Source organism: Manihot esculenta, chromosome 9 (assembly GCF_001659605.2).
Source record: "Manihot esculenta cultivar AM560-2 chromosome 9, M.esculenta_v8, whole genome shotgun sequence".
In the NCBI taxonomy this organism is placed as follows: Eukaryota; Viridiplantae; Streptophyta; class Magnoliopsida; order Malpighiales; family Euphorbiaceae; genus Manihot; species Manihot esculenta.
This window is the reverse complement of record NC_035169.2, coordinates 4812129-4839995: the sequence shown is the minus strand read 5'-3', so window position 1 is coordinate 4839995 and position 27867 is coordinate 4812129. Positions and strand designations below refer to the sequence as shown.

The following is a 27867-nucleotide window of genomic DNA, read 5'->3' as shown; positions in this document are numbered from 1 at the left end:
ATTATTTTTAAACAAAATATAAATATTTATTCTTATAAATATTTTTAAATAAATTATAAACTTCAGTGCTTATAAATTTATTTTCATAAATTAAGATAAATATTTTCTTAGTGAATTGAATTTAGACAAAAATTATGCTACGCAACATTTTCTTTTTCTCTCTATCGGTCTCTATAAATGCACAAGCACCATCATCACATTTCCTTACTTCAATCCAAACCCCATTTCTCCATAATAATCTTTCCCATCAAATTCCTCAATAACTTTCTCATTTTCTTATCTCTCCCTTGCAAAACAAGAAAAATTCATTATAATTATGCCTTTGCAAGGACTTCACCTTTATCTATTCTTCTTCATCATCATCATTTTCTTTGCCATTATTCCTTGCTATTATTGTTTACAAGGAGACACCCTTAATCATTATCTTCAAGAAGAAGATGGGTATGATTCTGGAGCTTACCCTTCTTATATCAACTCCATTGAAGATGGCCACTTCAAGGTGAAGATATTTGATGATAAAGTTGGTAGCATATCAACTTCAGTTCATAAAGTTAACGTTGATGATTTCAAACCTAACTTTGATAACAATCATGATGATGATACAGAAGTACGTACACAATCATGTAAAATTATAACTTTTATTTTATTATTTTTACTGTAATATATGGGTTTTTTTTTCAGGCATTTGAGAAGGCATGGGAGGAAGCTTGTTCGTCTGAAGAAGGAGCTGTTATTGTTGTGCCTGAGAAGAAGTATCGTTTGAAGCCAGTTAGATTCTCAGGTCCATGCAAATCCAATATTACAGTGCAGGTAATAGCAGAGCTCTTACTTAATCTCCATATTCAGAGCTTGAAGAAAAGTAAATTAATGGAGGATTTTGAAAATGAGAAATGGCAGATATATGGAATCATTGAAGCATCAGATGATAGATCAGACTATGAAGAAGACGAGAGACACTGGCTAGTGTTTGATAAAGTTGAGAATTTGTTAGTCGAAGGTGGTGGAACCATTGATGGAAATGGTAATATATGGTGGCAAAATTCATGCAAAGTTGATAAAGATCTTGTAAGCTATTTCTCTCTTCTTCTTCTTCTTCTTCTTCTTCTTGCAGTTCATGAAGAAAACTGATTCTTCTTGTTGTTTCTTGTTGATCTGCAGCCTTGCAAGGACGCCCCTACGGTATGTGTGTATATGATTATCATTTATTATTTTGTTATTTGCCGCTATACGTGGATTTCAAGTATGGTTTTCAGATCTTGATCAAAGTATAAATGACTTCAAGCATCATTTATTATTTTGTTAATTTTTTCCTATTAATTTTTTAATTATATTCATTTTTAATATAAATTGATGATACTAAAAAATAAAGTGTATAATATCATAATCAAAGTATTAAAATTTCATTTAAAGGATAAATCAAATTAAATCAAAATCATAATTTTGGAAAATTGAAATTGGGCAGGCTCTCACTTTCTACAGATGCCAGAATTTGGTTGTGGACAACCTTACAATCCAAAATGCACAACAAATGCATATTTCTTTTCAAAGAAGCAAGGATGTTCAAGTCTCCAATCTTAATGTAACTTCACCTGAGCACAGCCCCAACACAGATGGAATTCATGTCACTCATACTAATAATATCCAAATTGCAAATTCATCTATTGGAACAGGTATTATATGATCGTTTATCAATAAAGTTTCATAATTTATTTCTGGTTTGATGACTTAATTATTTGTGATTCAAATGTATTGAAGGTGATGATTGTATCTCTATTGTGAGTGGGTCCCAAAATGTGCAAGCCAAGAACATATCCTGTGGGCCAGGTCATGGAATAAGGTCTCATCAATTCTAACCTAAATTTCAATACTAGTCATTGATTAATTAGCTAGCTACTAATATTAACTTCTCCTTTCTGATTTTGAACACAAGCAGTATTGGCAGCTTAGGGTCTCGCCATTCAAAAGATTATGTTTCAGAAGTAACTATTGATGGGGCTGAGATTTCTGGGACTACCAATGGTGTCAGGATCAAAACATGGCAGGTTAATTATTTTTGGAAGATTTACAATATAGTTTTTTGATATTATCATTATTAACAAGTGTTTACATTTTTAAAAACCTATTAAAATATTTTTATTTTTTCTCTCCGTAAATAAAATAGTCATTCCGTCTATTTTAGCCGTTAAAAATATAGCAAAAAATTAAATTACTCCATTCTTTTCCTCCTTTTTCTTCTTCTTCTTCTTCTTCATTGATTCTTCCTTCTCTTCTTCTTCTTCTTTGGTTCTTCTTTTTCTTCTTCTTCTTTGATTCTTTTTCGATTTTTCTTTTTATTCTTCTTATTTAAGGAGGAGGAGGAAATTCTTCTTCTTTCTTTTTTCTTCCTTTTCTTCTTCTTCTTCATTATCATCTTCTTCTTCTTTATCTTCTTTTTTAAGGAGGAGGAGGGATTATTTCATTGATAGAAAGAAACGATAAAGACGTTTTAATAGATATGAGAAAAGATAAGAACGTTTTAATAGATTTTTGAAAATATAAGGACTGACTTGTTCATAATAGCAATATCCAAGAACTAAATGAGGGATTTTATTTGAGGGCAAAATTGAATTTTAAAATTTTTTTCTCTCATCCTTTATCTATTTTTAACGGAAAAAATAACAGAATGATTATTTCGTTGACGGAAAGAAAAGTTAAGAATATTTTAATAGGTTTCTGAAAATATAAGGACTGACTTGTTAATAATGACAATATTAAAAGATTAAAATGTAAATCTCCTATTATTTTATAATACTACCATATCTCAAAGATTATTTTCTATGTATATAAAGTTTTTTTAAAAAATATTTATTTTGTCATTATTTAGTTTCCTTTCTTTGCAGGGAGGGTCAGGAATAGCCAAGAACATCAAGTTTCAAAACATTGAAATGCACAATGTGAGCAACCCCATTATAATAAATCAGTACTATTGTGATCATCATAAACCATGTAAAGAACAGGTAAATAATCAAATTAAATCTAAGTTGAAACACTTGCACTGAAATTTAATAAAATTTATAATTTAGTCCCTAAAATTTCATGTTATTAACAAAATGGGGTGAAATTTGAATACTTTGGATGATGATTGCAGAAATCAGCAGTTAAAGTGAAAAATGTGATGTACAAGAACATAAAGGGGACAAGTGCTACTGAAGTGGCAATCAAATTTGAATGTAGCAAAGCTTATCCATGTCAAGATATTTTATTGCAAGATGTTGTCTTGGAAACTGAAGAAGCTTATCAAACAGCAAAAGCTTTATGCAATAATGTTAATTTAGCTGAATTGGGACTTGTTCTTCCTCAATGTCCCTCACTAAGTTCTATGTAAGATGCATATTTTCATTCATGTTGTCATTCTTATTATTAATTATTAGAATGCAATACTATTTAAGGATTTGTAAGCTAAAGGCTATTTAATGTTGAATTTAATGAAGAAAGATTGGTAGGTTATTTGATTTTCTATTTCTTATATCATAAGGTAAGTATTTTTCAACTATAAGGAAATTCTTTGCAGTTCATTGGATCTATGCATTTTTTTTTAACCCATGACATATAATCTATTGATAATTAACCGGGGTATTCGGTCAGTTTGGTTTAAAATCAAACCAAATCGAATAAATTAAAATTTTATATTTATAAAAATCAAATCGAATTGATTTTAGTTAGAAATTGAATCGAACTGAACCGATCTGATTCGGTTCGATTTGATCGGTTTGAATTTTAATAAATTTTTTAATTTTTTACATTTTATTCAAACACAAAGCAAGATAATAGCAAGATAATGAATTACAAGAAAAATAATCAAGCATCAAAAACCCAATTCATTAATAGAAATTAATTTAAATCCAAATTTAAAATAGAATATTATATACCTAATTTCTAAAATCTAAGAAAACTACCCATTAATCATCCAATTTATAAGGAAAATCTGAAAATAAAAATAAAGGATACATGAAATTAGTAAAGGAGAAGAAAAATTCAAATGAAAAACTATTCAAATATTGAAAATCTATGCGAAGAGAGTCTCCATTTGTGAAGTTGCAGCTACCCCTCATTTTTTCCGAGAGATTTTTACGTTACTAGTGTAGAGAAAAAGTGAGGAAGATGATTCCAGTGGGAAGGGACCGCTCTCTTCTTTATTATAGAGTCTTCCCTCCCTTCAAAAGGAAGAAAAAAACAAACATTTACTGTCAAAAAATCTACCTAATAAAGATAAAAGGTCGTCATTTGTTATAGAAATTAAATATTAATTTCTACACATACGAATGATTGATAGACATAAGCTATAACACAACTTTGCAGCTCCTTATGCAACTTTTTGTGTAACATTAGGTATGACACTATAAAGTGACAAGAGTTTAGAGATACAAATGTATTAGCAATTTTTTACAACACAATATCAAATACAAAATATTACTAGATTCAGCAATTGCCACATTTTCATCTGAATTTTCAGGCTCAATAGGCACATCAAAAGCTGAAGTAGACAATTTCTCAATAGACCTGAAATCGAAAATATAAATAAAATTATTATCTTTTTTTTGAATTATATACATATATTAGAATATTTCAAATGCATATAAATTAAAAAGGGAGAATTTAGTTTAAATAATAATTTTAGATGAAGGGAAAAGATAATTTATAATACCTAATCATCTGATGAATCGATATCAGAACCGTTTATAATAATTTTAGGAATATGAGCAATCTTGGACCAATCTTCACCTTTTCCACGTTCACATCTTTCGATCAATTCATCACAATCTTCAATCTCCAATTGTTGGAGAGATGCTATATTCTGTATGCATACAGGTAATTCTTTGAGATGTTCACAACTTTCTAGTTTTAAGAATTGGAGAGTATTTGAGGATCCTTGAAGAAGCCATTCTGGAAAATCCACCAATTTTGGTAATTCCGCAAGTATGAGCTTTTGAAGGTTGAATTGCGCCAAGTAGTGTTTATCACTTTTTCCTTTCTCCTCCAATGTCAATTTGAGGTTTTCACAATTGCCAATAGCAAGAATCTCTAATGCAGTGAGGTACTTCATGCTTTGAGGCAAAGAGATTAAGCTTTCACAACCTCCAATAATCAGTGTTCGAAGATGTTTGAGGCCTTGCATATCTTCAAACAAGTGTTCTAAGTTTTCACAGTTAGCAATGCCCAAAAATCTAAGAGATGTCAAGCACCCTATTCCATTCTTTGGCAAAAACTTCTGCTTTGTGGAAAACATTAGAAATCTAAGGTTGATCAAGTACCTTATATCACTAGGTAACTCCTCAATACCTTCACATAACATTAAAGTTTGTAAATTGTATAACTTGCAAATGGAATTGGGAAGCTTTTTAATTCTAGAATTTCCATGTACATGGAGATTTCTCAAATGCTTTAGAGCACCAATCCAATCTAGTGATATTTCTAATTTGGAATGAGCCAAATCCAACATTCGCAAATATTGAAATCTCAATAAATATGAATCCAAGTTTGATTGGCTGCTAGGACTCTTTTCATCACTCTGGAATATGGCAGTTCGCACACGGTCTAAACCTTGTAAAAGGGTGGAAAGATCTTGAGGAAGTGAAGTGGAGTTAGGAAATAGCAAATGGCGAACATTGTGTGAGATGTGTGTGGTGCTTGAGGTTATTGCTAAAAATTCATTTTGTGTCAATGATAATGCAAGATCATGTACTAGATCATGCATTTTACATGTAATCGATATGCCCTCACTAGTCTCAAAATCTTGAAAAAAAGTTCTAGACCCCAGTTCCTGAAAATAGCGCGACCCAATATCTTCCGGTTCTTCATCTTGGTTGGCTGATTCAAGTAGTCCATGTGCCATCCAAAATTGAATTAATTCCCAGTTAGAGAATTCATAGTCCTTTGGATAAAAAGAGCAATAAGCAAAGCACTTTTTCAAATGGGCAGGCAACTGCTCGTAACTTAATCTCAAAGCAGGTAAAATATCAGTTTCCTTCTGCCCTATCTTCCATAACTCGCTATCTCTTATAGACTTCCAATAACTTTCATCAGTATTCAGAAGAAGAAGTGATGCTAATGTCTTCACTGCCAATGGAACCCCTTTGCATTTTTTGACAATTTCAACCCCAATTTTTAACAAGTTTGGATATCTCTTCACTTGGCCTTCTTTAAATGCAAATTTAGTAAACAAAGCCACACACTCATCTTCAGGAAGACCCGATAACTCATATGCTCTTGGGATGGTACCCATAATGGAGGCTACTTTATTACTACGTGTAGTTACTAAGATTTTGCTTCCATTGGCACCCATACACAAGAGCTCTTTCAATTGGTTCCATTTCATAGGATCATCATTCCACACATCATCTAAGATGAGCAAATATTTCTTATCACCAATGCTTTCTCGCAAAATTTCTTGTAATTGCTCCATTTCCATTTTACTCAAGCTTTCTACACCGTATCGTTTTCCAACCTCTGTAGATTTAATAATTTTCTCTGTCAAAATCTTTATGTCAAAGTCTTCCGATACACAAACCCATATTTGAAGTTGAAAATGATTCTTTACTTCTGTATCATTATAAACTAATTTAGTGAGTGCAGTTTTTCCCAACCCTCCAATTCCAACAATAGGAATGACAGAGATTTGCTCGCTATCACTAGAGTCTTGTAAAAGTCTAATGATATTTTCTTTATCATCATCTCTACCTATAACTTCAGATGCTTGCACAAATGAGTGAGTGAGTGCTCTTTCTCTAGGCATAACATGCCTACTTTCATATCGTTCTGTGAGATGAAATTTAAATTTCTGACTTGCAATCTCATCTAATATTTCTCTTATTTGTTTTACTTTTGCACTCATTTTAAAACGAAATGCAATTGGATTGGAAGATGAAAAAAAGTGACCCATCTGTAATCCAAAAATATAAAATATTACTTTATATACTTTAATTATAGTTATAGGTCAATAAAAATAATTTAAAATCTGACCTCCACTATTATACCTCCTAACAACTTATTTATTTTTTAACAATAAATAAAAAGGTAGCTAAAATTAAAATTTTATTAAACATAAATAAAATTTTATATTAAAGTATATTATTATGTACGATTAAAAAGTGATTTTTTTTAATAATATTACATTATTATCAAACGATTATTTTAATAATATTAAGACAATAATTTTATAAATAGGACTAAAATATTATTGCAAAAATTAGCTAGAGAATACTTCCAATCATAGTTTTAAGAACAAAATACTATTTTTTTTATTATATACAGTTTTATTATTTTTTATAGTAATTATATTAACTTTATAAATTTTTAAATATAATCATTTGAATTTATTGAACTTTATGACACAATTTTTAAAAAGAAATACTAAAAATTAAATAATACTTACTATTTTATTATTTATATTATTTTAAATCGTAAAATAATTAAACCAATCAAATAATCTAAAAAATATATCCTTTACTCTTTGCAATACATTTTGGAATTTTTTTTTTTATTTTGTTCCTTTTTAATTAAGTTAATTCTTTATTCTCCAAAAAAAAAAAGTAACTTTTAATAAATAAAATTTAATACGTAATCATTTTAAGAAAAATATTTGTTAAATGGTCAATAAATATTAATTTCGAGAGTGCATATTTTTTATGATAATAATAATATTAATAATGAAAAATAATAAGACAATCAAAATCATTTATTATTTAAAGAAAAATATCAAAAAAAAAGTATTGCTAAAACATATTAGCAATACTCTCAAGCAAAATTATTTATTATTTTGACGTCTATCTTTATATTTTGTTATTGGATTTGTTTTTGTCTATCAATTTTTGAAGTTTGATCTTTGTAAAAATGTTTTATTGTTTTGAAAGTGTTAAAGATTTTCAAATTGAAAAATTTAGGATGTGTTTTGTATTATTATAGGATTTTTATATTTTATTTTTTATTTTTTATTTTTTTAAAATTAAAATAGTTTTTTTTATTTGTGTTATTTATTTTTTAAAAATGATTTTTTAATAACTGTTTGTATAAAAATAAATATAAATTTTTATATAAACGTAAACCATAAAATATTTTTTTAAAATATGATATTTAATAATAAAATAAATATATAAATAATTTTATAAATAGTTATACATAAAAATAAGTAATAAATTATGTTATATAGTATATGATATTATAATAAAAAATTATTATTTGATTCTTATAATATAGAAAAACTTATTAGTAGTTTTTTAGTTTTAAAAAATATATTAAAATATTATTAAGATTTTAACAAGTCTATTAGTTAATTTTTTTTTATTAATTTTAGTCTATAAGTACTATAAAAATAAAAATTACTATTTACTCTATGTAATACGGAAAAACTCATTAATTTATCCATTTATTTTGAAAAATATATCAAAATATATTTAAAATTTAAAAAAGATTACTAATTAATCTCTCTATCAATTGAGGTTTAATGTATTTTTTAAAATAAAAATATCAACTAATAAATTTTTTCATATCATATGAACTAAAGAGACTAATTAGTATGTATTTTTACAAAATTAAATGATTAATTAATGAGTTTTTTATACCACAGTAATTAAATAGTAATATATTTAATAATTAAAATTAATAAAATAACTGATTAGTAGATTTTTTAAAATTTAAAAAAAAATTATTTTTTTAAATTAAAAATTAATTAATTAATTTTTTTATATTATAAAAATAAATAGTAAATTTTTTTATAATAATATAAAAATGTATTTTAAAAATTAATTAAATAGATATGTATTTAAAAACATGCATTTGATTTGATGAGATAACATTTTAAAATTTTTTAATAATAATCTAATAAAAGTTGTAAATAAAAAAAATTAATATTTGTAGTTTTTATTTTTAATTTTTTTATTTCAAATGTTTTCTAGAAGTAGTAAAAATAAAAAAGCAATACTATCAAACAAATAAATTTTATATTTTTTTATAAAATAAAAAATAAGCAATTAATTTTCTAAAAAAATAAAAAATATGTATATTTCAATTCTAATTAACAGGACATGAAATTCAAATTATAAGTTATGCATTTCAAAATAAAACTAAATCGCGCGCCTCGTACCTTTTTGCAGGTGGTTCCATACAATTGAAGCATTCGTCTTCTCTGATCTTCACATTCAAATTCATCAAGCACATCCTCAGCATCATAAAGAGCATCCTTAAGCTTAGCCAACCACAACCGCAGTTGATGGTCATTCACTTGCTTCTCCTCAGCATCCATTAGCACAGCTTTCACAGTCAACAAGCTATCTTCAAGCTTTCTGAGTTCCCCTTTCAAGCCCCATGCAAAACATATCTCTTGGTAGCTATGGGATGCTATCTTCTCCAACACTTTCTCAGCAATATTAAAAGCAAATGACTCTATTGCCATTTTTGTGGATTTTGATTTTTATTTGAGTAGGAATTGAGATAGATAACAAAATTTGAATCAAAATCCCATGCATTTTATAGCCTAGAAAACTCATTTGGCAAGCATCGAGTTTTCAAAGTTGTGAATTAAAGCATAAATTCTATTCTTTCTTCTGATGAACTTAAAGATTATACTAAGTCTTTGGAAGATAAAATTCTATATTCTCCCATCTTCTTACTCATTCCTGGTGTAGGCAAAAATTACAAGCAACATGATGACCTTTGGGCCCATTTGGTTTAGAAAATAGAAATACAATTTGCGTGAGCAACCAAAAATCCAAATTTTAGTATTTATGAAATTGAATCAAATCGATTTTAGTTAGAAATTGAATCGGATCAAATCAGTCTGATTCGATTTGATTTAGTTCGATTTGAATTTTTAATAAATTTTTTATTTTTTATACTTTATTTTTAATATTTTAAAATTTAATTAGAATATTTTAATCTTAATATGATCTGATCTATCCATATTATTAAAAATAATATACTATTATCATTAATCGGTTCGGTTTAATTTTTTTAATTTTTCTTTAATCAAAATCGAATCGAACTGAAATAACTAAAATTTTTTATAATTAAAAATCAAATTAAATCGAACCGAAATGAATAAAAAATCAAACTAAAATTTTAAATTAATTCAGTTCGATAAGTTTTTTTAGTTTGAACCGAATTCTCTACATTCCTAAATACAATATTAAATTAAGCTCCATGTAAAAAATATTTTTCATTTAATAGAAAATTTAGGTTATTTTTAAAAATATGTATTTATTTTTTTAAAAGGCTAAGTGATATTTATATTTTAATAATTTTATTAAAGCCATTGTATATTTTATGTATAAATTTATTAACGTCGTTTCTTTTTAAACATTTTTTTCAACAATGAAAAGAAAATTACTTTTTAAAAAAATTCACGAAAATTATTTTCTGGGATATTTTCTTTGGGCCATTCTCTCGTTTGCCTTGTTACAAGTGTTTCAAATCCTACTGGCTAACTTTTTTACTAATGAAATATATTTCTTCATAAAATTTTAAAAGATTTAAATGTTTACTATAATTTATATTTATATTTAATATTTTAAATTTTAAATAGTAAACTAAAACCTTTTTAATTAAAAGGATTAAATTGAATTTGAAAAAACTAATGATGAATTATGATGACCGCTGAATTTCTTCGCCCCGGTCGGAGGCCAAGCCCACGACACCAGCCCATTATTTAGAGGCCCTCAAGCCTCACACATGCACCAGGCCCAGCCTGCTCAGCCTTGAGACCGGGCTCCATCTAAATTTCTCAATCAAACCACCCTAGCCTTTACGGCCCACTCGGACCCCACTGTTAATCCCACCTTCCGGCCCGGCCCGAAACCGGGAAAGAAGTCATCCCATCTATCTTGTGGGTCCGTTCGCATGCGCGTCCGGGGAGAATCAGAGGCCGTTATGCATGGGACAGAAATCTGATTCCCTCGTACGTCTGTATCAATGTAGCAGGGACAGGTGGCCCAATGATACACAGCTCTGTTAACACGTCACTAGCGGACAAAAGGAAACATATAAAAGGAGAAATACTCTCCTCTAGGTCTAAGCTTTTTCAGTTTTACAAAACCCATTGTAAAACCCTATTTCTGGATCTCAGATCATCAATTAGCGCCGTCTGTGGGAATGAAGGAGATCTTTTCATCACCGGAGTTCCACTCTTATAATACCTACTGAGATCCACGATGGCTAACCACAATGAAAACAACGTCACTCCCAATGACCTAAGCTCTGCCCAAGAGGGGCAGCAGTTCTCCTTTTCCATTCCTACAACACCAAACAACCAAATACCCATCCCCTTCAACCCCTCGCCAAGCCTGGCGGGAAATGCTTCCACCACCACCTTGTCCAACCAGGACCTCCAAACCATGGCCCTCCAACTACAAAGCACCGCCCACTGGTTGGGGCAAATAATGCAGCAACGGGGCCTTAGCACCCCCACAAACGTGTCACCAGTGGTAGAAGAACCCCAGACCAACGAACCTCAGCCTACCTTCAACCACCCTAGAACTGTCAGCCAAGAAACCGGAGACGGAAGAAGGAGAGCCGGAGAAGAGGAAGAGCCGGAAGCTCGAGTCCATGGAAGGAGGGTGAAGGAGCTGATAGAGAACGATGAAGTTGATAGCTACTCCGCCGGAACCACCGGAAGAGTGGGGAGCGAAACATGGGAAGAGGAGGGCCGCCAAGAGAGGAAGCCTAGGCGGGAAGAAGAAAGTGTAGACCAGAAGTTGGAAAAGATGAGAGAACAACTCTTGGCCGAGCTAGGAATGAAGGATCAGAACCAGGCCCTCCTACCCACCTCTTCACCCTTCTCGAAGTGGGTGCAGCAAAAGACTGTCCCCAAGAAGTTTATGATGCCGCCTATGGTCACATACGACGGGGGTGGGAACCCCAGGGAGCATGTCTTGAACTATAAGACTTTCATGGAGCTGCAAACTTTGTCGGATGCCCTAATGTGCAAGGTATTTCCTACGACGCTCTCGGGGCCAGCACGGGCATGGTTCAACAGCCTTGAGGCAGGAAGTATTAGTAGCTTTGGAGATCTGGCCACCCGCTTCATCAGCTGGTTTATCGCCGGGGTGCCCGCGGATAGGAAGACGAGTTACCTGGAGATGATCAGATAGAGGAGAGATGAATCACTCAGGGAATACGTCGCCCGTTTCAATACAGAGGCCTTGCAAATCTCGGAGCTTGATGAAGGAAGGGCTGTAGAAGCCATGCAGAAGGGAACGACCTCAGCTGAGTTCTTTGGTTCGCTGAGCAGGAAGCCTCCGACCTCACTAGCCGAGCTAATGAAGAGGGCTGAAAAATATATAAGGCAGGACGACGCTTTGGTGACAAGCAGATTCTCCAGGGGAGCGATAGATAAGAGGAAACCATCGGAGGAAGGAAGACCGGAGAAGCACGAGAAAAAGCACGGCAAGAGACCTGAGCCTTACCGACAACCCTGGGATCGAAGGGACCAAAGACTTCCCCATCGGGTCTCAGAACAAAGGTCACTCCTCCCGTGGGTCCCGGAAACACCGACCCCCCTCAATGTCTCTAGAGCCGATGTGCTCATGGCCGTCCAGGACAAGGGGTACCTCCAATGGCCTAGACTTATGAAAACAGAAGCAAGCCAGCGAAATCCTGATAAATATTGTCAGTACCATCGCACGCACGGCCACGACACCAATGACTGCTTCCAGTTGATTGCTGAGATCGAGAGGCTAATAAAGAGGGGACACCTCAAGGACTTTATAAAGAAACTGGAAGGACAAGGACCTCATCTGAACCCAGCAGCGCAGACACCCAGAAAAATAGGAACAGGGCCAGTAAACGATGGGTCCAGTGGAACCATCAATATGATCATTGGAGGAACAAAAAGCTGAATAGGCTGGTAAAACAAAAGAGGTACTTTCCTTAGAATGTTTACGAAAAGAAAATTCTTGTATTATGAAAGCATGAATAACACCATCTTGTAGTAATGCAGTGATTATCTCTATTATCGTGAGTACTAACCCTCTCAGGAAGAGGAAAAGAACAGATACCAAAAGACCTCATTGAAACATAGAGACCTCCTGGAGGTAGAAGGCCGGCGGGATCAACAAGATCCTCCCGGAGCAAAAACGGCTAGGATCCCATAAGATCTCCTGGAGCAAAAACGGCCGGTGAGGATCTCAAAAAGACCTCCCGGAGCAAAAACGGCCAAGATCCCGTAAGATCTCCTGGAGCAAAAACGGCCGACGAGGATCTCAAAAAGACCTCCCGGAACAAAAACGGCCAGGATCCCGTAAGATCTCTTGGAGTAAAAACGGCCGGCGAGGATCTCAAAAGGACCTCTCGGAGCAAAAACGGCCGGCGAGAATCTCAAAAAGACCTCCCGGAGCAAAAACGGCTAGGATCCCGTAAGATCTCCTGGAGCAAAAACGGCAGGCGAGGATCTCAAAACGACCTCCCGGAGCAAAAACGGCCAGGATCCCTTAAGATCTCCTGGAGCAAAAACAGCCGGCAAGAATCTCAAAGATCCCTCAGAGCAACAAAACCCGGGATCCCTAGAGATCTTTCGATATCGTATGGTCACAGCAAGCAGAGATACACAGCGACCACACGCAAAAAATAAAAGTTTCGACCTCACATAAAAGATTGGGGCATGGGATCATAAATAAAAAGCTAAAACTCCGACCTCCCAAAGGAGCTCGAGTCATAAAGTAAAGAGCCCTCGATCTCACACAACGGCCAAAGGCGTCAAAACGCCATGCCGACCTCAGAAGAATTCTGAAATAGAAATAAAAGAATTCAAAACCGACCTCCCGAAAGAGCTCGGATTAACAAAACTAATGAGACCTTGATCTCACAAAGTAACTAGCACATCACAAAAATTAAATCAAGGCACCTCAACGTCTGTATAGCAATACGACCTACTAAAGCAGGGCTCACAGGCGCCAAAGCGCCAAAGCGCCATGCCGACCTCAAGAAAGTGAGCTCAACACTGGTAAAGCCCAGGGGCAGCAAGGAGCCCGTAAAATGCCCGAGAGCAGACAGCACATAAAACGTTTAGGGGCAGTAGGAAGCTTTGACGCCAAAAAAAAAAAATCCTAAAGTAACACCAGGCGATTACAAATGACGTCTAGGGATTTACCCCCTCACCACTCATGTAATAAATGCTGAGGAGGTAAAGGGGCAATCCGAGGAAAAATCTAAGGGCACGAAGCAGATAAAACCTCAGCTCCAGTCCCTGTCAAGACAAAACTAAAGACAGAAAGACGAGCCCTGCCCATCATCACGAATGGTACATGATCTGACTTATTATTACTCAGCAAAGGCTGTGCACCCGAGCTCACGTTAATAAAGTAACGAGGATAAAAACTCGTAAGTTGAAAGCCTTGATCACTGTTAAAAACAGAGTTCAAGGGTACAGCTAGTCCAGCTCGGAAAAAGCTTACGGATAAGAATGCCTTGTGAAAATTAGAAAAGTTTATGAGTCAAAGACTAAGTCCCTGGCTAAATTTTCAGCCTTGATTAGCTGAGAGACAAGGAATGAAAGACAATGTAGTCAATTCCTTACAAAGTTTATTAAGCACAGCTTAAGTGTTTATTATCAAACAAGTTAGACTGTTTAACAGAATAAGTAGTCCGATGAAATTGAAATAGCAAGCAAAATAAGTGAAAAAGAAATTTCATTAAAGGAAAATGAAGATTTACAGCCTAATCATCTATAACTATTGAAGGAAAAATTGTCTTTAGGGGGTCCACATTCCTAGGAGTTTCGCTATTTACATTACCATCATTTACATTGCTATCCTCTACACTACTATCTACATTACTGCTTACGGGAGGTCTGGAACCCTCCTGCTCAGAACCTCCAGCACCCACAAAGGGTATGATCTCCAGCCCCTGAGGCCCGGCATCTTCGGGGGCCCTATCGTCCTCCTCTCCTAGCTCGGTATCCTCGTTAGGGGACCCAGCTGAAGTGTGAGAAGTTCCTTTGGGCAAAGGCAGATCATCCTCCCCATATAGCACGTCTTCGCCATCGGAGTCCACCTCAGCAGCTCGGAGTTTCGCTAAAGGGGTAGAAAGAGCAAGTCTGGAATCTCTTAAACCCCTGTTGAAACTAGACACAAACATGCGGAAGCCTTTGCGCCAAATAACGATCTTCATCTCATCAGAGGCTTTGTACTTCGTAAGTCGTGCCTGGCAAGCCTCAGCTATCTCTGTCTTAAACTCAGGAGAATCTTTGTAAGCTCGAAGATGAGTTTCACAGGCCTGCTCAATCTCCTTCTTCAACTCCGATGACTCCTTGAATTCCCGCAGGCACTCCTCACACTCCAGTTGAATCCTATCTTCAGCCAGCTTAGCATCCTCAAGTAAGGCTGAACACTTCTTCTTCAGAGCCTCGACCTTTTGGTAGAGATATTGATTTTGGAGTTTTGTTGTCTCGGCCTCCAAGGTCAGATCTTTAAAATTCTCAGCCTGCTTGGCCAGCTCCTATTCGAGGACCACTACCCGAGCCAGGGCTTCCTCTCTCTGACCCATCACGACCTCGTGTTGAGACTGGGCTACCTTAGAATCTGCCTTCAAGGCCTCATACTGGTGGCGGACCTCATCTCTCTCCCTCTGGACCTCTTCCAGAGAAGACAGCTGTTTCAGGGCTTCTTTACAGCGAATATCTGCTTCAGCTGCCCTCTCATCCGCCCTTTTGACAGCATCCAGGGCATGTGTCAGCTCTGCCTGTAAGGATTTGGAATGCTCCTGAGTTGCGGCTAGATTGCTTCGGGCATCACTGATGGCAGATAGGTTTTCCTCCAAACATGCCTCCTCGACCCGGCGATCCACGGACTCCTGGAGAGCATGGTCGTGAGCATCTACCTCCATAAAGAGGCCCATCACCTAGCAAAGAGAGAAAGCTGTCAGAACAAAGAAACGATGAAAACTAAAGCATGGACAGAAGTCGGAAAGGACAACTCACCATAAGAAGCATCTCCCTGATAGTATCTCCTAACTCCCCCCGGGGGCGAGATCGAAATGTTGCCTGCTCTTGAGTGGAGCTGGCCAGAATGCCAGTGAGAGCCAGCAAGCGAGGGTCTGAGGCTTCCGTGACCCCGCCGAACATCCGCTCCTGGATTAACTCGGCTACCAAGCTCGCAGGGGACTGATGAGTGATGTCCTCTGGATTCGGGATGTCGTTATCCGGTGCAGACAGCAGAGGCACCATAGAAGTCTTCTCTTTTCCAATAGCAGGCAGGGCAGGAGCTGGCCCCTGCGAAGCACGAGATTTCTTAGGCACGGGGGCAGGTGCTCTAGAAGGAGGAGGGCGTTTACTCCCAACCTCCTCTGCTATGGCCTCGTCATCTACTGGACTGGGCCCTACTCCCTCGATGACAGGGGAGTCTTCAGTAACGGCCCCCTGAATATCTCCCCTTGCTAGGCTGATCTCTTTCTCGCCCACAGGAACGTTGACGTCGGCAGGGTGCGTCCCAGGCACCTCCGCAAAAGCACCCCCAGAAGGCGCAACTAAATCCTTCCTCTCCAGCTCGACATCCTCAACCGGCCCGGTGGCGACCTGGGGAGTCCCCTCCGTCCTCAGAACCACAATTTGCGTAGATTCTAGAACCTGGAAAGATTGAATAGCCGAGCTCGACCCACTACGGCTAGATGGCCTTGAAGATCTGGTACCTCGGGAGCTCGGCTTAGGAGCTCGGGAAGAGGCTTGGGCAGGAGGTCGGCTAACCGTCCTGGAAGAAATAACCCGGGCCACCTCTGTAGTAGCCTCTGAGACGCGTTGCCCAGCTTGGAGGGCATCCAACGCAGCGTTCATACTCTCTCTAGACAGAACCAAGTTCTTTGGAGGCTTAATTTGGTCCATCTTGGAGTCAGAAGCTACAAAAAATATAAAATCAAAACAAGTTAGCATAATCTCCAGTAGAAATCACAAAGAAAAGGCAAAATGACTGGGCAAGGTACAATACCCGCATCTTGGATATCCCTAAGATTACAGGCAAACATACACTTCTCGACATCGTACTTCTTGTCAACAGAAGTCAAATGAAGGTACCCGACCTGTTTGGTAAGGCTCAGCTGGGGCAGGTCGTTGCAACCCAGAGAGACCTCCTCCCAGTCGAGCTCCACCCCCCATGACGAACCGGAGTCTTTCTTCAGCTCCGCAACTACAAAACCCTCTATCCAGCCCTTTATGGAATCCTTATAGCCCGTGAGGGTGGATAAACCCCCACGGGGGGCAAAGTAATAAAAACAGTTACTTGCTCTGACAAGACGAAAAAAGGTCACGAATAGACGCGCCGTGGGCGTAAATCCCCAGCTCAAGCAAATGGATTCGAAGCAACACATGAACAAAATAGAATTTGGGGATAGCATTCGGGGAGTTATCCTGAAATATTGGAAAACCTCGATGAAGAAGGGGGTAAACGGAAAAGTTAGACCAAAGTCCCGTTGTTTAACAAAAAAGACTATGCTACGATCCTTCTGAGGATCTATCAAACCGGGAGGAGGAGGATCTGGAAGAACAATCCTCTCGTTTCAGAGAGGAGCTCGGATACAGTAAATGGGAGTATCCAAATACCTCCGAGAAAAGAAGTTAGTTATAGTAGAGGGAGTGATACTAGACTTGAGGTTAAAAACTTTAGGAAGCTTAGAAATTTTCATGGAGGTAGAAAAGGCGTACCTGAAGAGCGGTATAGCGGATGAGCAGAGGAGAGCGAAGGAAAACAGAGAATAAAGAAGAGCAAAAGTTTTGAGAAAGCTGGAGAATTTGAAATTTGAAACAATGGCGAGATGAAAAGATGTTCTAAGGCAGGCTGTACTTAGGCGGCGCGGTCATAATGAGTCTCGGTATTTACCCCCTCATCAGTCGGGCAATAACTGATGAGAAGGTAAAGGGGCAATTGATGACCGCTGGATTTCTTCGCCCCGGTCGGAGGCCAGGCCCACGACACCTGATAAGCGGTTGTCGAAGCCGTCAAAAATAAACCTATTATCAATCAACAAATAAATTTGCAGATAGTGGCAATAGGGTCGAACCACAGGGAATTGACACCAAAGATTTTCCTAATAATGACTAGGTAAACAGCAAGTAAATAAAAGAGGGGGGTTTTGAATTGATGATTAAAATTAAATAGCAAAAGAAAGTAATAATTTAAAGTTTGAGTAAATCAATAAGAGAAAAATTTATAGTTGAAGTATGGATCTTTTTCAGATTGTTTAGAATTGATCATTGATTCTTTAATACTCCTATTTATCTCAACAAATTAGTTTAAGATGTGGAAGACGCTTCTCACAATCTAAATTCCTCCTTAGTTCTAGTTTGATTAGGAAACGTTCGCTAATCAAACACTAGTTAACAAGTTGCCAAGGAACGTCCTTGGGGCCTTTGGCATCGAACAACTGTTGACTGCATTAAGACTTAGAGAAACCCAATTCTATCCTTGCCAACCGCGTGGTCAAGTTTAGATTATGCAATTTGATTAAATGTATATTTGAACAACCTAAGCAATTACGGACCTAAATCATTCAAACAATATTACTTAAGCAATTTAAAAGCAATGTGCCCTTATTGATTCTAAAAGCAAAGTAATAATTATGGAAAGCTCAAATTACATAAATATTGATAATAAATAGAAGTTTAACAATGGAGATTTAAATCTCCCAATTCATCACAAAATTTGAAATTCACCAACTTCAACTAGAAAAGGATGGAATTTAGCCACTCATGGTGGACAAAATCTCAAAAGAAAGAAAAGAAAAGAAAGGAAGAAAGCTGCTGTAATTTTCTGCAGTATTGCTGAAGATGGGATGATGAGATGTTGGTTTGGATGCTGCCCTTATATAGCTGGAGAATCCCAATTCCAATTTGATTAGGGTTTTAGAATCTCAATTTGATTTGGTCTTCTTTGTAGTCTTTGATTTCTCTTTGGATTTTGTATTTGATTGAGAATGGAACTCTCTAAGTGAAGGGCGTGGCTCTTGGGACTGATCTTGTGGTGTTTGAAGTGGATTTGGACTTCTTTTCTTTGAATTTAGATTTTCTGCTCTTTTCCCGCCTCTGTTGTAAATTCTGCTGTCAAGGTGATTTGGGCAGTTTCTGCGAGTGATTTGGGCAAATCACTCGCCCAATCTGCTCCAATCGTTCTCTGGGATTCAGTCCAGTTTCTGTCTCTGTCTCTGCGAGTGATTTGACCAGTTTCTACGAGTGATTTGGGCAAATCACTGACCCAATCACTTTTCTGTCATTTTCTGCACTTTTTCTCCATTTTTCCAATTTCTTCCTTTTCTGTAAAAACAAGGTAAAAACCATAAATTAAGCTAAATAATGTGTAAATAAACAATAATAAATATCATAAAAATGTGGCTAAATTATGCTTGATCAACACCAGCCCTTATCTAGAGGCCCTCAAGCCTCACATATGCACCAGGCCCAGCCCGCTCAGCCTTGAGACCGGGCTCCATCTAAATTTTTCAATCAGACCAGCCCAGCCTTTATGGCCCACCAAACAGATCCCCTCGGGCCCCACTGTTAATCCCACCTTCCGGCCCGGCCCGGAACAGGGAAAGAAGTCATCCCATCTATCTTGTGGGTCCGTCCGCATGCACGTCCGGGGAGAATCAGAGGCCGTTATGCATGGGACAGAAATCTGATTCACTCGTACGTCCGTATCAATGTAGCAGGGACAGGTGGTCCAATGATACACGCTCTGTTAACACGTCACTAGCGGACAAAAGGAAACATATAAAAGGAGAAATACTCTCCTCTAGGTTTAAACTTTTTCAGTTTTACTGAACTCATTGTAAAACCTTATTTCTGGATCTCAGATCATCAAATTATAATATAATTTTAAAAGTTTTATATTATTAATAAAATATATAATTTTTAATTTAAAATTTATATTAAAATTAAATATATTTTATATTTATTTTATATAATAATATTATTTTAAATAAATTTTTATAATGAATAAATTTTTATTATATAAAATATTACATATAAATAATATATATTAAAGTATTCCATTGAGTATTTATATTCAATATTATAAATTTTATATATATATATATATATATAAAATTTTATTTTCTATTAATAATATTTTTAAATAAAATAAAATATTATATATTTTAAATTATAATTTTTTATATTTTAATTTTTATTAATATCTATGATATTATATAAAAATAAAAATAAAAAGTAAATAATAAAATTAGTAAAAAAATGATATTATTGTAATAAAAATATGTATTTAAATATTAGTTTATTATTAAATAAAATTTTAGAAATTATATTGTAATTTAGTGTGAATTTATGTAAATTTAATTTAATTTTTTTTAGTTATAATATAATAAATTAAAAATATTTAATTTTATAAATATTGATTAGTTTCTTATAACTGAGAGCAAGGTCAGATCTTGAACTGGCCCAAGATTTATCAGACCTCACTCAAATGAACAAACCTCACACTGCGGATTCCAGCTCGATAACACGAAGCAGGTCGGACAAGTCACACGCGCGGAACCATCTGAAGGAAGCCTAGTTTAGTGACGTGACAAGAGGTAGGAGAACAGGCTAAGTCACTTCGCAGCTCTATCTGCATAAGCGCCAGGGGAATTAAATGGCAAAGCGTGGAGAGGAGCCTTGACACATCTATATGTACGGATCTGAGTGATAAAGACAGGTAACACTATAGCAGAGAAACGGGTTAGACGTCACTAGCGAACGAAAAGAAAATAGATAAAAGGGGAGAAATGTCTTTTTCTCCATCCAAACTTACACAGCCACGGTAAATCCTATTTTCTGGATTTCAGAACATTAATTGGCATCGTCTGTGGAAACGAAAGAGATCTTATCATCACCGGAGTTTCGTTCTCGTAATATCCACTGACGGTGCCAATTGATTCCTGACACATCCGTACGTACGGATCTGAGTGACAGAAACATGTGGTATTATAGCAAAAAAGCGGTTAGACGTCACTAGCGGACAAAAGGAAAAGGGATAAAAGGGGAGAAATGTCTTATTCTCCATCCAAGTTTACACAATCACTGTAAATCTTATTTTCATCTCAGAACATCAATTGGCGCCGTCTGTGGAAACGAATGAGATCTTCTTATCACCATAATTCCGTTCTTGTAATACCCACTGAAATCCACATGACAAATCATAACGAAAATCACACTAATAACACACTAGTATTTTAAAATTTAATTGAAATATTTTAACCTTAATATGATCTAATCTCTCTATATTATTGAAAATAATATACTATTATCACTAATCGGTTCGATTTGATTTTTTTAATTTTTTTTATTTAAATCAAATCGAATTGAAATAATAGAAATTTTTAAAATTAAAAATCAAATTGAATTAAAATAGATAAAAAATCAAACTGAATTTTTAAATTAATTCAATTCAGTTAATTTTTTCGACTTGAACCGAACACTGCTAATTCTATTCCAAACACTCGATAGAACTCCTATTCATCTCAAGCATCAGGGGACTGAAAAGCTTATGTTTTAGAAGTAACTATTGATGGTGCTGAGATTTCTGGGACTACGAATGGTGTCAGGATCAAAACATGGCAGGTTAATTATTTTAAAAAGATTTACAATTTAGTTTCTTGATATTGTTATTATTAATAAGTCAATACTTACATTTACATAAACCTATTAAAATATTTTTATTTTTTCTCTCCGTAAATAAAATAGTCATTTCGTCTATTTTTGCCGTTAAAAATATAGCAAAAAAATCAAATTACCCCTCCTCCTTCTTCTTCATTCTTTCTCTTCCTCTTCTTCTTCTTTGGTTCTTCTTTTTCTTCTTCTTCAATTCTTCTTCGATTTTTCTTTTTATTCTTCTTTTTTAATGAGGAGAAAGAGATTTTTCTTCTTCTTCTTCTTTTTCTTCATCATCGTCATCATTTTCTTCTTCTCTTTCTTCTTCTTTTTCTTCTTTTTCTTTTTTCTTCTTTTTCTTCTTTTTTCTTCTTCATCATCTTCTTTTTTGAGGAGGAGGATGAGGGACTATTTGGTTAATAGAAAAAAATGATAAAGACGTTTTAATAGATATGAGAAAAGATAAGGACGTTTTAATAAATTTTCAAAAATATAGGGACTGACTTGTTAATAATAGCAATATTTAATGACTAAATAAGAGATTTTATTTGAGGGTAAAATTGAATTTTAAAAATTTTCTCTCTCATCCTTTATCTATTTTTAATGAAAAATATGACAGAAATACTATTTCGTTGACGGAGAAAAAAATTGAGGATATTTTAATAGGTTTCTAAAAATGTAGTGACTGACTTATTAATAATGACAATACTCAGAGATTAAAATATAAATCTCCCATTATTTTATAACACTACCATATCTCAAAGATTATTTTCTATGTATATAAATTTTTTTAAAAAAATATGTATTTTGTCATTATTTAGTTTCCTTTCTTTGCAGGGAGGGTCAGGAATAGCCAAGAACATCAAGTTTCAAAATATTGAAATGCACAATGTGAGCAATCCCATTATAATAAATCAGTACTATTGTGATCATCATAAACCATGCAAAGAACAGGTAAATAATCAAATTAAATCTAAGCTGAAACACTTGCACTGAAATTTAACAAAATTTATAATTTAGTCTCTAAAATTTTATGTTATTGACAAAATGGGGTGAAATTTGAATGGTTTGGATGATGAATGCAGAAATCAGCAGTTAAAGTGAAAAATGTGATGTACAAGAACATAAAGGGGACAAGTGCTACTGAAGTGGCAATCAAATTTGATTGTAGTAAAGCCTATCCATGTCAAGATATTTTATTGCAACACTACAAAAAAACAGGGTATCAGTGACGGATTTTTCCGTCGCTGAAAGTAAAAAATCCGTCGCTGAAACTTTCAGCGATGGATTTGCGACGGACTCAAGTCCGTCGCTTAAAGTCATGTCGCTAATTTTTTCCGACGGATTTAAACTCCGTCGGAAAAATTTACGACGGTTTTCCGACGGAAACTTCAGTCGGAAAAATTTAGCGACGAAAAACGTTTGTCGCTAAATCCGTCGGAAATGCCAATTCATCCGATAAATATTCCGTCGCTAATCCGTCGGAAATAATTAGCGACGGAAATTTTCCGTCGGAAATATTAACACATTTTAAAAAAAATTTCTCACAAATCCGTCGCTAATATGTTAAAATTCAATCACAAAAAATAATTCCCTGTTTTTATTTAGATATTCCCTGTATAATCAAATAATTTATAATTAAGAATCATATTAAATATAAATCAAATATCATTCATAATAATTATAAGTAATGTTCATAATACTTAACAATATTCAGAATATATAAAATAAATCCATAATATTTAACAATGTTCATAAAATTTAAAATAAATTCATAATACTTAACAATCGTCATAAAATTTAAAATAAATCAATAATACTTAACAATGTTCATAAAACTAAAAACTAATTTATGAATTTGTTGAATCATCTGATATAGAAGTACAATCTGCAGTTGGATTATCTGTTTCATTCATAGAGAGCTGCTGGCTATGTCCTCTATCTCTAGATGATACTGCTCTTCGAGGCATCTGAAAAAATAATTGTCCATTAGTTTTAATTAACAATAAAGACAAACAATAGAAAAAATAATAATCAAATATTAAGTCTATGAATATATATAAAAATATGATATACTTTACAATGTATCATTCAGAATCATCTTCTAAGTTGACATCATCATCACTATCACTACCATCAACTTCTAAATCGTCATCTGACTCTTTAGTGTCTTCTTCCTCTTCCTCATCCTCTCCCTCTTCCTCTTCCTCTACATCCTCATCTTCATCTTCCACCACTTCAAGTGGTTGTTGCACTTGTTGCAATTCATTAACATCCACCTCAACCATACTACTTGAATCAAGTAACATTGTGGGATCATCAAGTTCGGTTGTTGGTACAATTTCTTGAGGTCTTGAGACATCATCCTCTTGATAAGCAACATCATTGGAGTTTTGCTCATTTGAATTGTTGTTAACCATGGAAGGTCCAATATTGTAAGTGCTTCTAGCTTTGGTTTTGAAAACCGCACACCAGTCAACTCTGACTTTATTGATTTTAGGATATTTAATATAGCAAACTTGATGAGCTTGTTGAGCTAAAATAAATGGATCAGATGATGCTAGCCTTAATTTGACATTGATTTCCACAAGACCATGTTGAGGATGGACCCTTACCCCTCTATTAGTGTCAAACCATTCACACTTGAAAAGGATTATCTTGTTTTTCTCTCCAAAGTACTCTAATTCTAATACCTCATTCAACAAGCCATAGTAATCACTTTCATATTCATTATAACAACTTCCTTTGACCCATACACCACTATTTAATGTTTTTCGCTCTCTGCCATAATCATGTCGATGAAATTTAAATCCATTCACAAAATATCCTTTATATGGTTGTACTTTTCGGCTGGGCCCTTGAGCTATTTGATAAATGCAGTTATCAACTTCGTTCCTTCCCACCTAATGTTGAAATATTAAGTTAGAAGTCAACAATAATGCAAATGCTCAAATCATCACTTGCAATACTTACATAGTCTTTTAACTAATTAGCCAGTTCTCGCTCTCGCATTTGCTCAATTTGTTGATCGCTGATATTTGGTATTGTTTCTCGAAAATGAGAATCAAAAATCCTACACAAAAAAATTAATTTTTTTGTATCATATTTTATTTTATATGATTAAAATGTTAATACTTAATGTAAATCACTTACTCAATAAACGGATCAATTTCAGGACAATTCAATAACACATATAAATGTGCTGCATAGTACTCTTCATTTGACAACATTCTGCCATGTTCCAACTGCCCAAAAGGTCGACCTGCATGAGTGAAAATCGAAAGGCGTCCCATAGGTTCTACATGTCCACCATCATCATTTCTTGGAACTCTATTTAGCCTTGTCGAGATAGATGGCTCAAAGTAGTGTGAGCAAAAAGATGAAATTTCCTCAATAAGATATGCTTCAACAATTGAACCCTCAACAGAAGCTTTATTTTTGACTTTTTTCTTCAAGTCAAAAAGGTATCTAGTAAAAGAATAATTAGACTGTTAGTTGATTTATTTGACATTTATTTACAATACACCATATGTAAAGATTTAGTGTTGCATTTACCGTTCAAAGGGATACATCCAACGATATTGCACAGGTCCATCTACTTTTGCCTCGTATGCCAAGTGAATAGGTAAATGCTCCATTGAGTCAAAGAAACCAGGTGGGAATATCTTCTCCATCTTGCAAATACTCTCAACAATATTTTTCTCTAAGATATTCATATTTTCTTCTGTGAGTGTGGTTGCAGTTATGTCTCTAAAAAAATGACTCAACTCAGTCAAAGCATCCCAAACCGCTTTAGGCAATATGTCACGAAATGCAATTGGTATCAGTCTTTGCATCAATATGTGGCAATCATGACTTTTTAATCCATAAAATTTACAATCATTCACACTAACAGACTGAGCAATGTTCGAAGCATAGCCGTCAGGTAACCTCAAATCCTTAAGCCACTGACAAATTGACCGTTTATGTTCTTTATTCAAAGAATAAGTGGCTTTAGGTTTGTATACTTTACCGTTATTATACAACAATTCCAACTCAGGACGATTGCAATAGACTTTCAAATCTTGTCTTGCCTTGATATTGTCCTTTGATTTTCCATTCACATCCATAACTGTGTAGAATATATTATCAAACACATTCTTTTCTATATGCATAACATCCAAATTATGTCGAAGTAAATTTGATTGCCAATATGGAAGCTCCCAAAATATACTCTTTTTTACCCAGTTATGCTGTACTCCAAACCCCGGTATAGTTTGCTTGCCAGTAGTTGTTCCAAACACAACATCACTCAACAAATTAACTCGATGTTGTATAACATCACCTGTCATACGAGGAGGAGGAGGAGTTTTTTCTATGAAACCTTTTTTAAATTTATCTTTCTGTCTTCGATATGGATGGTTAATAGGAAGGAATTGACGATGACAATAAAAAAAAGATGGCTTCCCACCGTGCTGAAGTACAAAGGCCTTACTATTTTCCATACAATATGGACATGACATTCTACCATGTGTGCTCCATCCAGATAACATACCATATGCAGGAAAATCACTTATTGTCCATAACAGTGCTGCTTTCATTTGAAAGTTTTGGTTAGAATTTGCATCATGAGTCCAAACTCCTTCATGCCACAATATTTTCAACTCATCAATCAAAGGCCTCAAAAAAACATCCAAGCTTTTTCCAGGGCTTTTAGGACCTGGAATTACCATATTCAGAAACATGTAAGGTTTTTTCATTGCCATCCATGGAGGTAAATTGTAAACTACAACAATTACGGGCCAACAAGAATACGGCTTAGACCGTTGTCCAAAAGGGTTGAATCCATCAGTACATAATCCAAGCCGAACATTTCTTGGATCAGATGCAAACCAAGAGTGGGTGCGATCAAAATGTTTCCATGCCTCACTATCAACAGGATGCACCATACTACCATCTACATGTTGGTTAGAAGCATGCCAAACCATATGCTGAGCAGTTTTGGATGACATAAAAAGTCTTTGGAGTCTGGGAATCAAAGGCAGATATCGCAACACTTTAAATGGTCTCTTTTTTCGTCGCCCCATAAATGATTGTATTGGTTTATATCGAGGGTGACCACATATTGTACATGATGTTCTGTCGATGTTTTCTTGAAAGTACAACATACAATTGTTTACACAAACATCGATTTTTGTATAACCAAGGCCTAGAGTGGACATCATCTTCTTCGTATTATAAAAATTATCCGGTAAGAGGTTTCCTTCTGGTAGCATACTTTTTACTGTTCCCATAAACTTATCAAAACAACTATGACTGATGTGAAATTCTGACATTAAGTTCAGTAATTGAGATACAGCAGATAACTTGGTATGATTATTGCAGCCTTCCCATAACGGCACATCTGCATCATGTAACAATTCATAGAATTTTGAAACTTCTAAATTCTGTTCCATGGTTTGATTGTCCATTTCAGAATTACCAACTCCAAATGTACCACAATTTATATCCATTGCTTCTGTGACCATGCTTCTATAATCATTGACATTGTTGGTTGTAGCAAGATAATCAGTAGACTGCTCCTCAAGTTGTTCAGAATTTATTTCATGAGTGATAAATTCACCATGCGCAATCCACTTAGTATACCCTCCAACAAATCCATTTTTGCAAAGATGATAAGTAACATATTGCCTATTTTGAAATTTTCTATTCTGACACTTAGAACATGGACAACGAATTTTATCTTGGCATGTAAACTGTACTTGTGAATAGGCAAAATTTAGAAATGTCTCTACTCCAACCTCAAATTCAGAATTCAGGAAGCCATTTTGATCTAGTCGCTCATACATCCAACTACGATCTACCGACATGATAAATATATTCTGAAATATAAACAAATTCAACTCTAATTATATACTAATTTAACAAATCAAACACACTAATCAATTTAACAATACATATCAAAGTAGAATTGAATGAAGGCACGTAAAGTAAACCGACCAAGCCGAACTATACATATCAAAAGTTATAAAAATGAGTTATAAAAAAACTGAATAATTTTTCATATAAATGTTTACAATAATTAAAAAAAAATTACAAAATAATGGTGTAACTGCTGCTGCACAATAATTAAAAAAATTACAAAAAAATTACAAAAGAAAGGTGCAGCAGCAGGTGCTGCTGCTGTGTGCAGCAAGTGCTGCTGCACAGCAGCACCATCTGCTGCACAGCAGCAGCATGTTGTAATACCCGCCTAGACTCCGGTATCGGAATTCCTACCGTCCGGTGGAATCTCG

General features: G+C 34.8%; 4 protein-coding genes across 4 annotated transcripts; 2 read left to right on the top strand and 2 right to left on the bottom strand.

Annotated features, from left to right (window-relative positions):
* The first annotated feature begins 225 nt into the window (after window positions 1-225).
* Window positions 226-3478, top strand: LOC110622452 (polygalacturonase). The gene is made up of 9 exons (XM_021766951.1): window positions 226-607; window positions 682-810; window positions 898-1065; window positions 1159-1179; window positions 1463-1670; window positions 1756-1837; window positions 1934-2042; window positions 2880-2996; window positions 3128-3478. The coding sequence occupies exons 1-9, from the start codon at window positions 317-319 to the stop codon at window positions 3362-3364; spliced, it is 1362 nt and encodes a 453-aa protein (XP_021622643.1). The 5' UTR covers window positions 226-316; the 3' UTR covers window positions 3365-3478.
* Window positions 3479-4684: 1206 nt separating this feature from the next.
* Window positions 4685-9427, bottom strand: LOC110622702 (putative disease resistance protein RGA1). The gene is made up of 2 exons (XM_043959874.1): window positions 9119-9427; window positions 4685-6919 (listed from the first exon to the last, which is right to left on the bottom strand). Exons 1-2 carry the CDS (start codon window positions 9425-9427, stop codon window positions 4685-4687), a joined length of 2544 nt encoding a protein of 847 aa, XP_043815809.1.
* An 8109-nt stretch (window positions 9428-17536) lies between these two features.
* LOC122724574 (polygalacturonase-like) lies at window positions 17537-23544 on the top strand. Its single transcript, XM_043959873.1, has 5 exons — window positions 17537-17666; window positions 21486-21562; window positions 22430-22546; window positions 22678-22814; window positions 23487-23544. Exons 1-5 carry the CDS (start codon window positions 17537-17539, stop codon window positions 23542-23544), a joined length of 519 nt encoding a protein of 172 aa, XP_043815808.1.
* A 135-nt stretch (window positions 23545-23679) lies between these two features.
* Window positions 23680-27441, bottom strand: LOC122724573. The gene is made up of 4 exons (XM_043959872.1): window positions 25148-27441; window positions 24746-25060; window positions 24587-24665; window positions 23680-24495 (listed from the first exon to the last, which is right to left on the bottom strand). The coding sequence occupies exons 1-4, from the start codon at window positions 27439-27441 to the stop codon at window positions 23680-23682; spliced, it is 3504 nt and encodes a 1167-aa protein (XP_043815807.1).
* Between the last annotated feature and the right edge of the window lie 426 nt (window positions 27442-27867).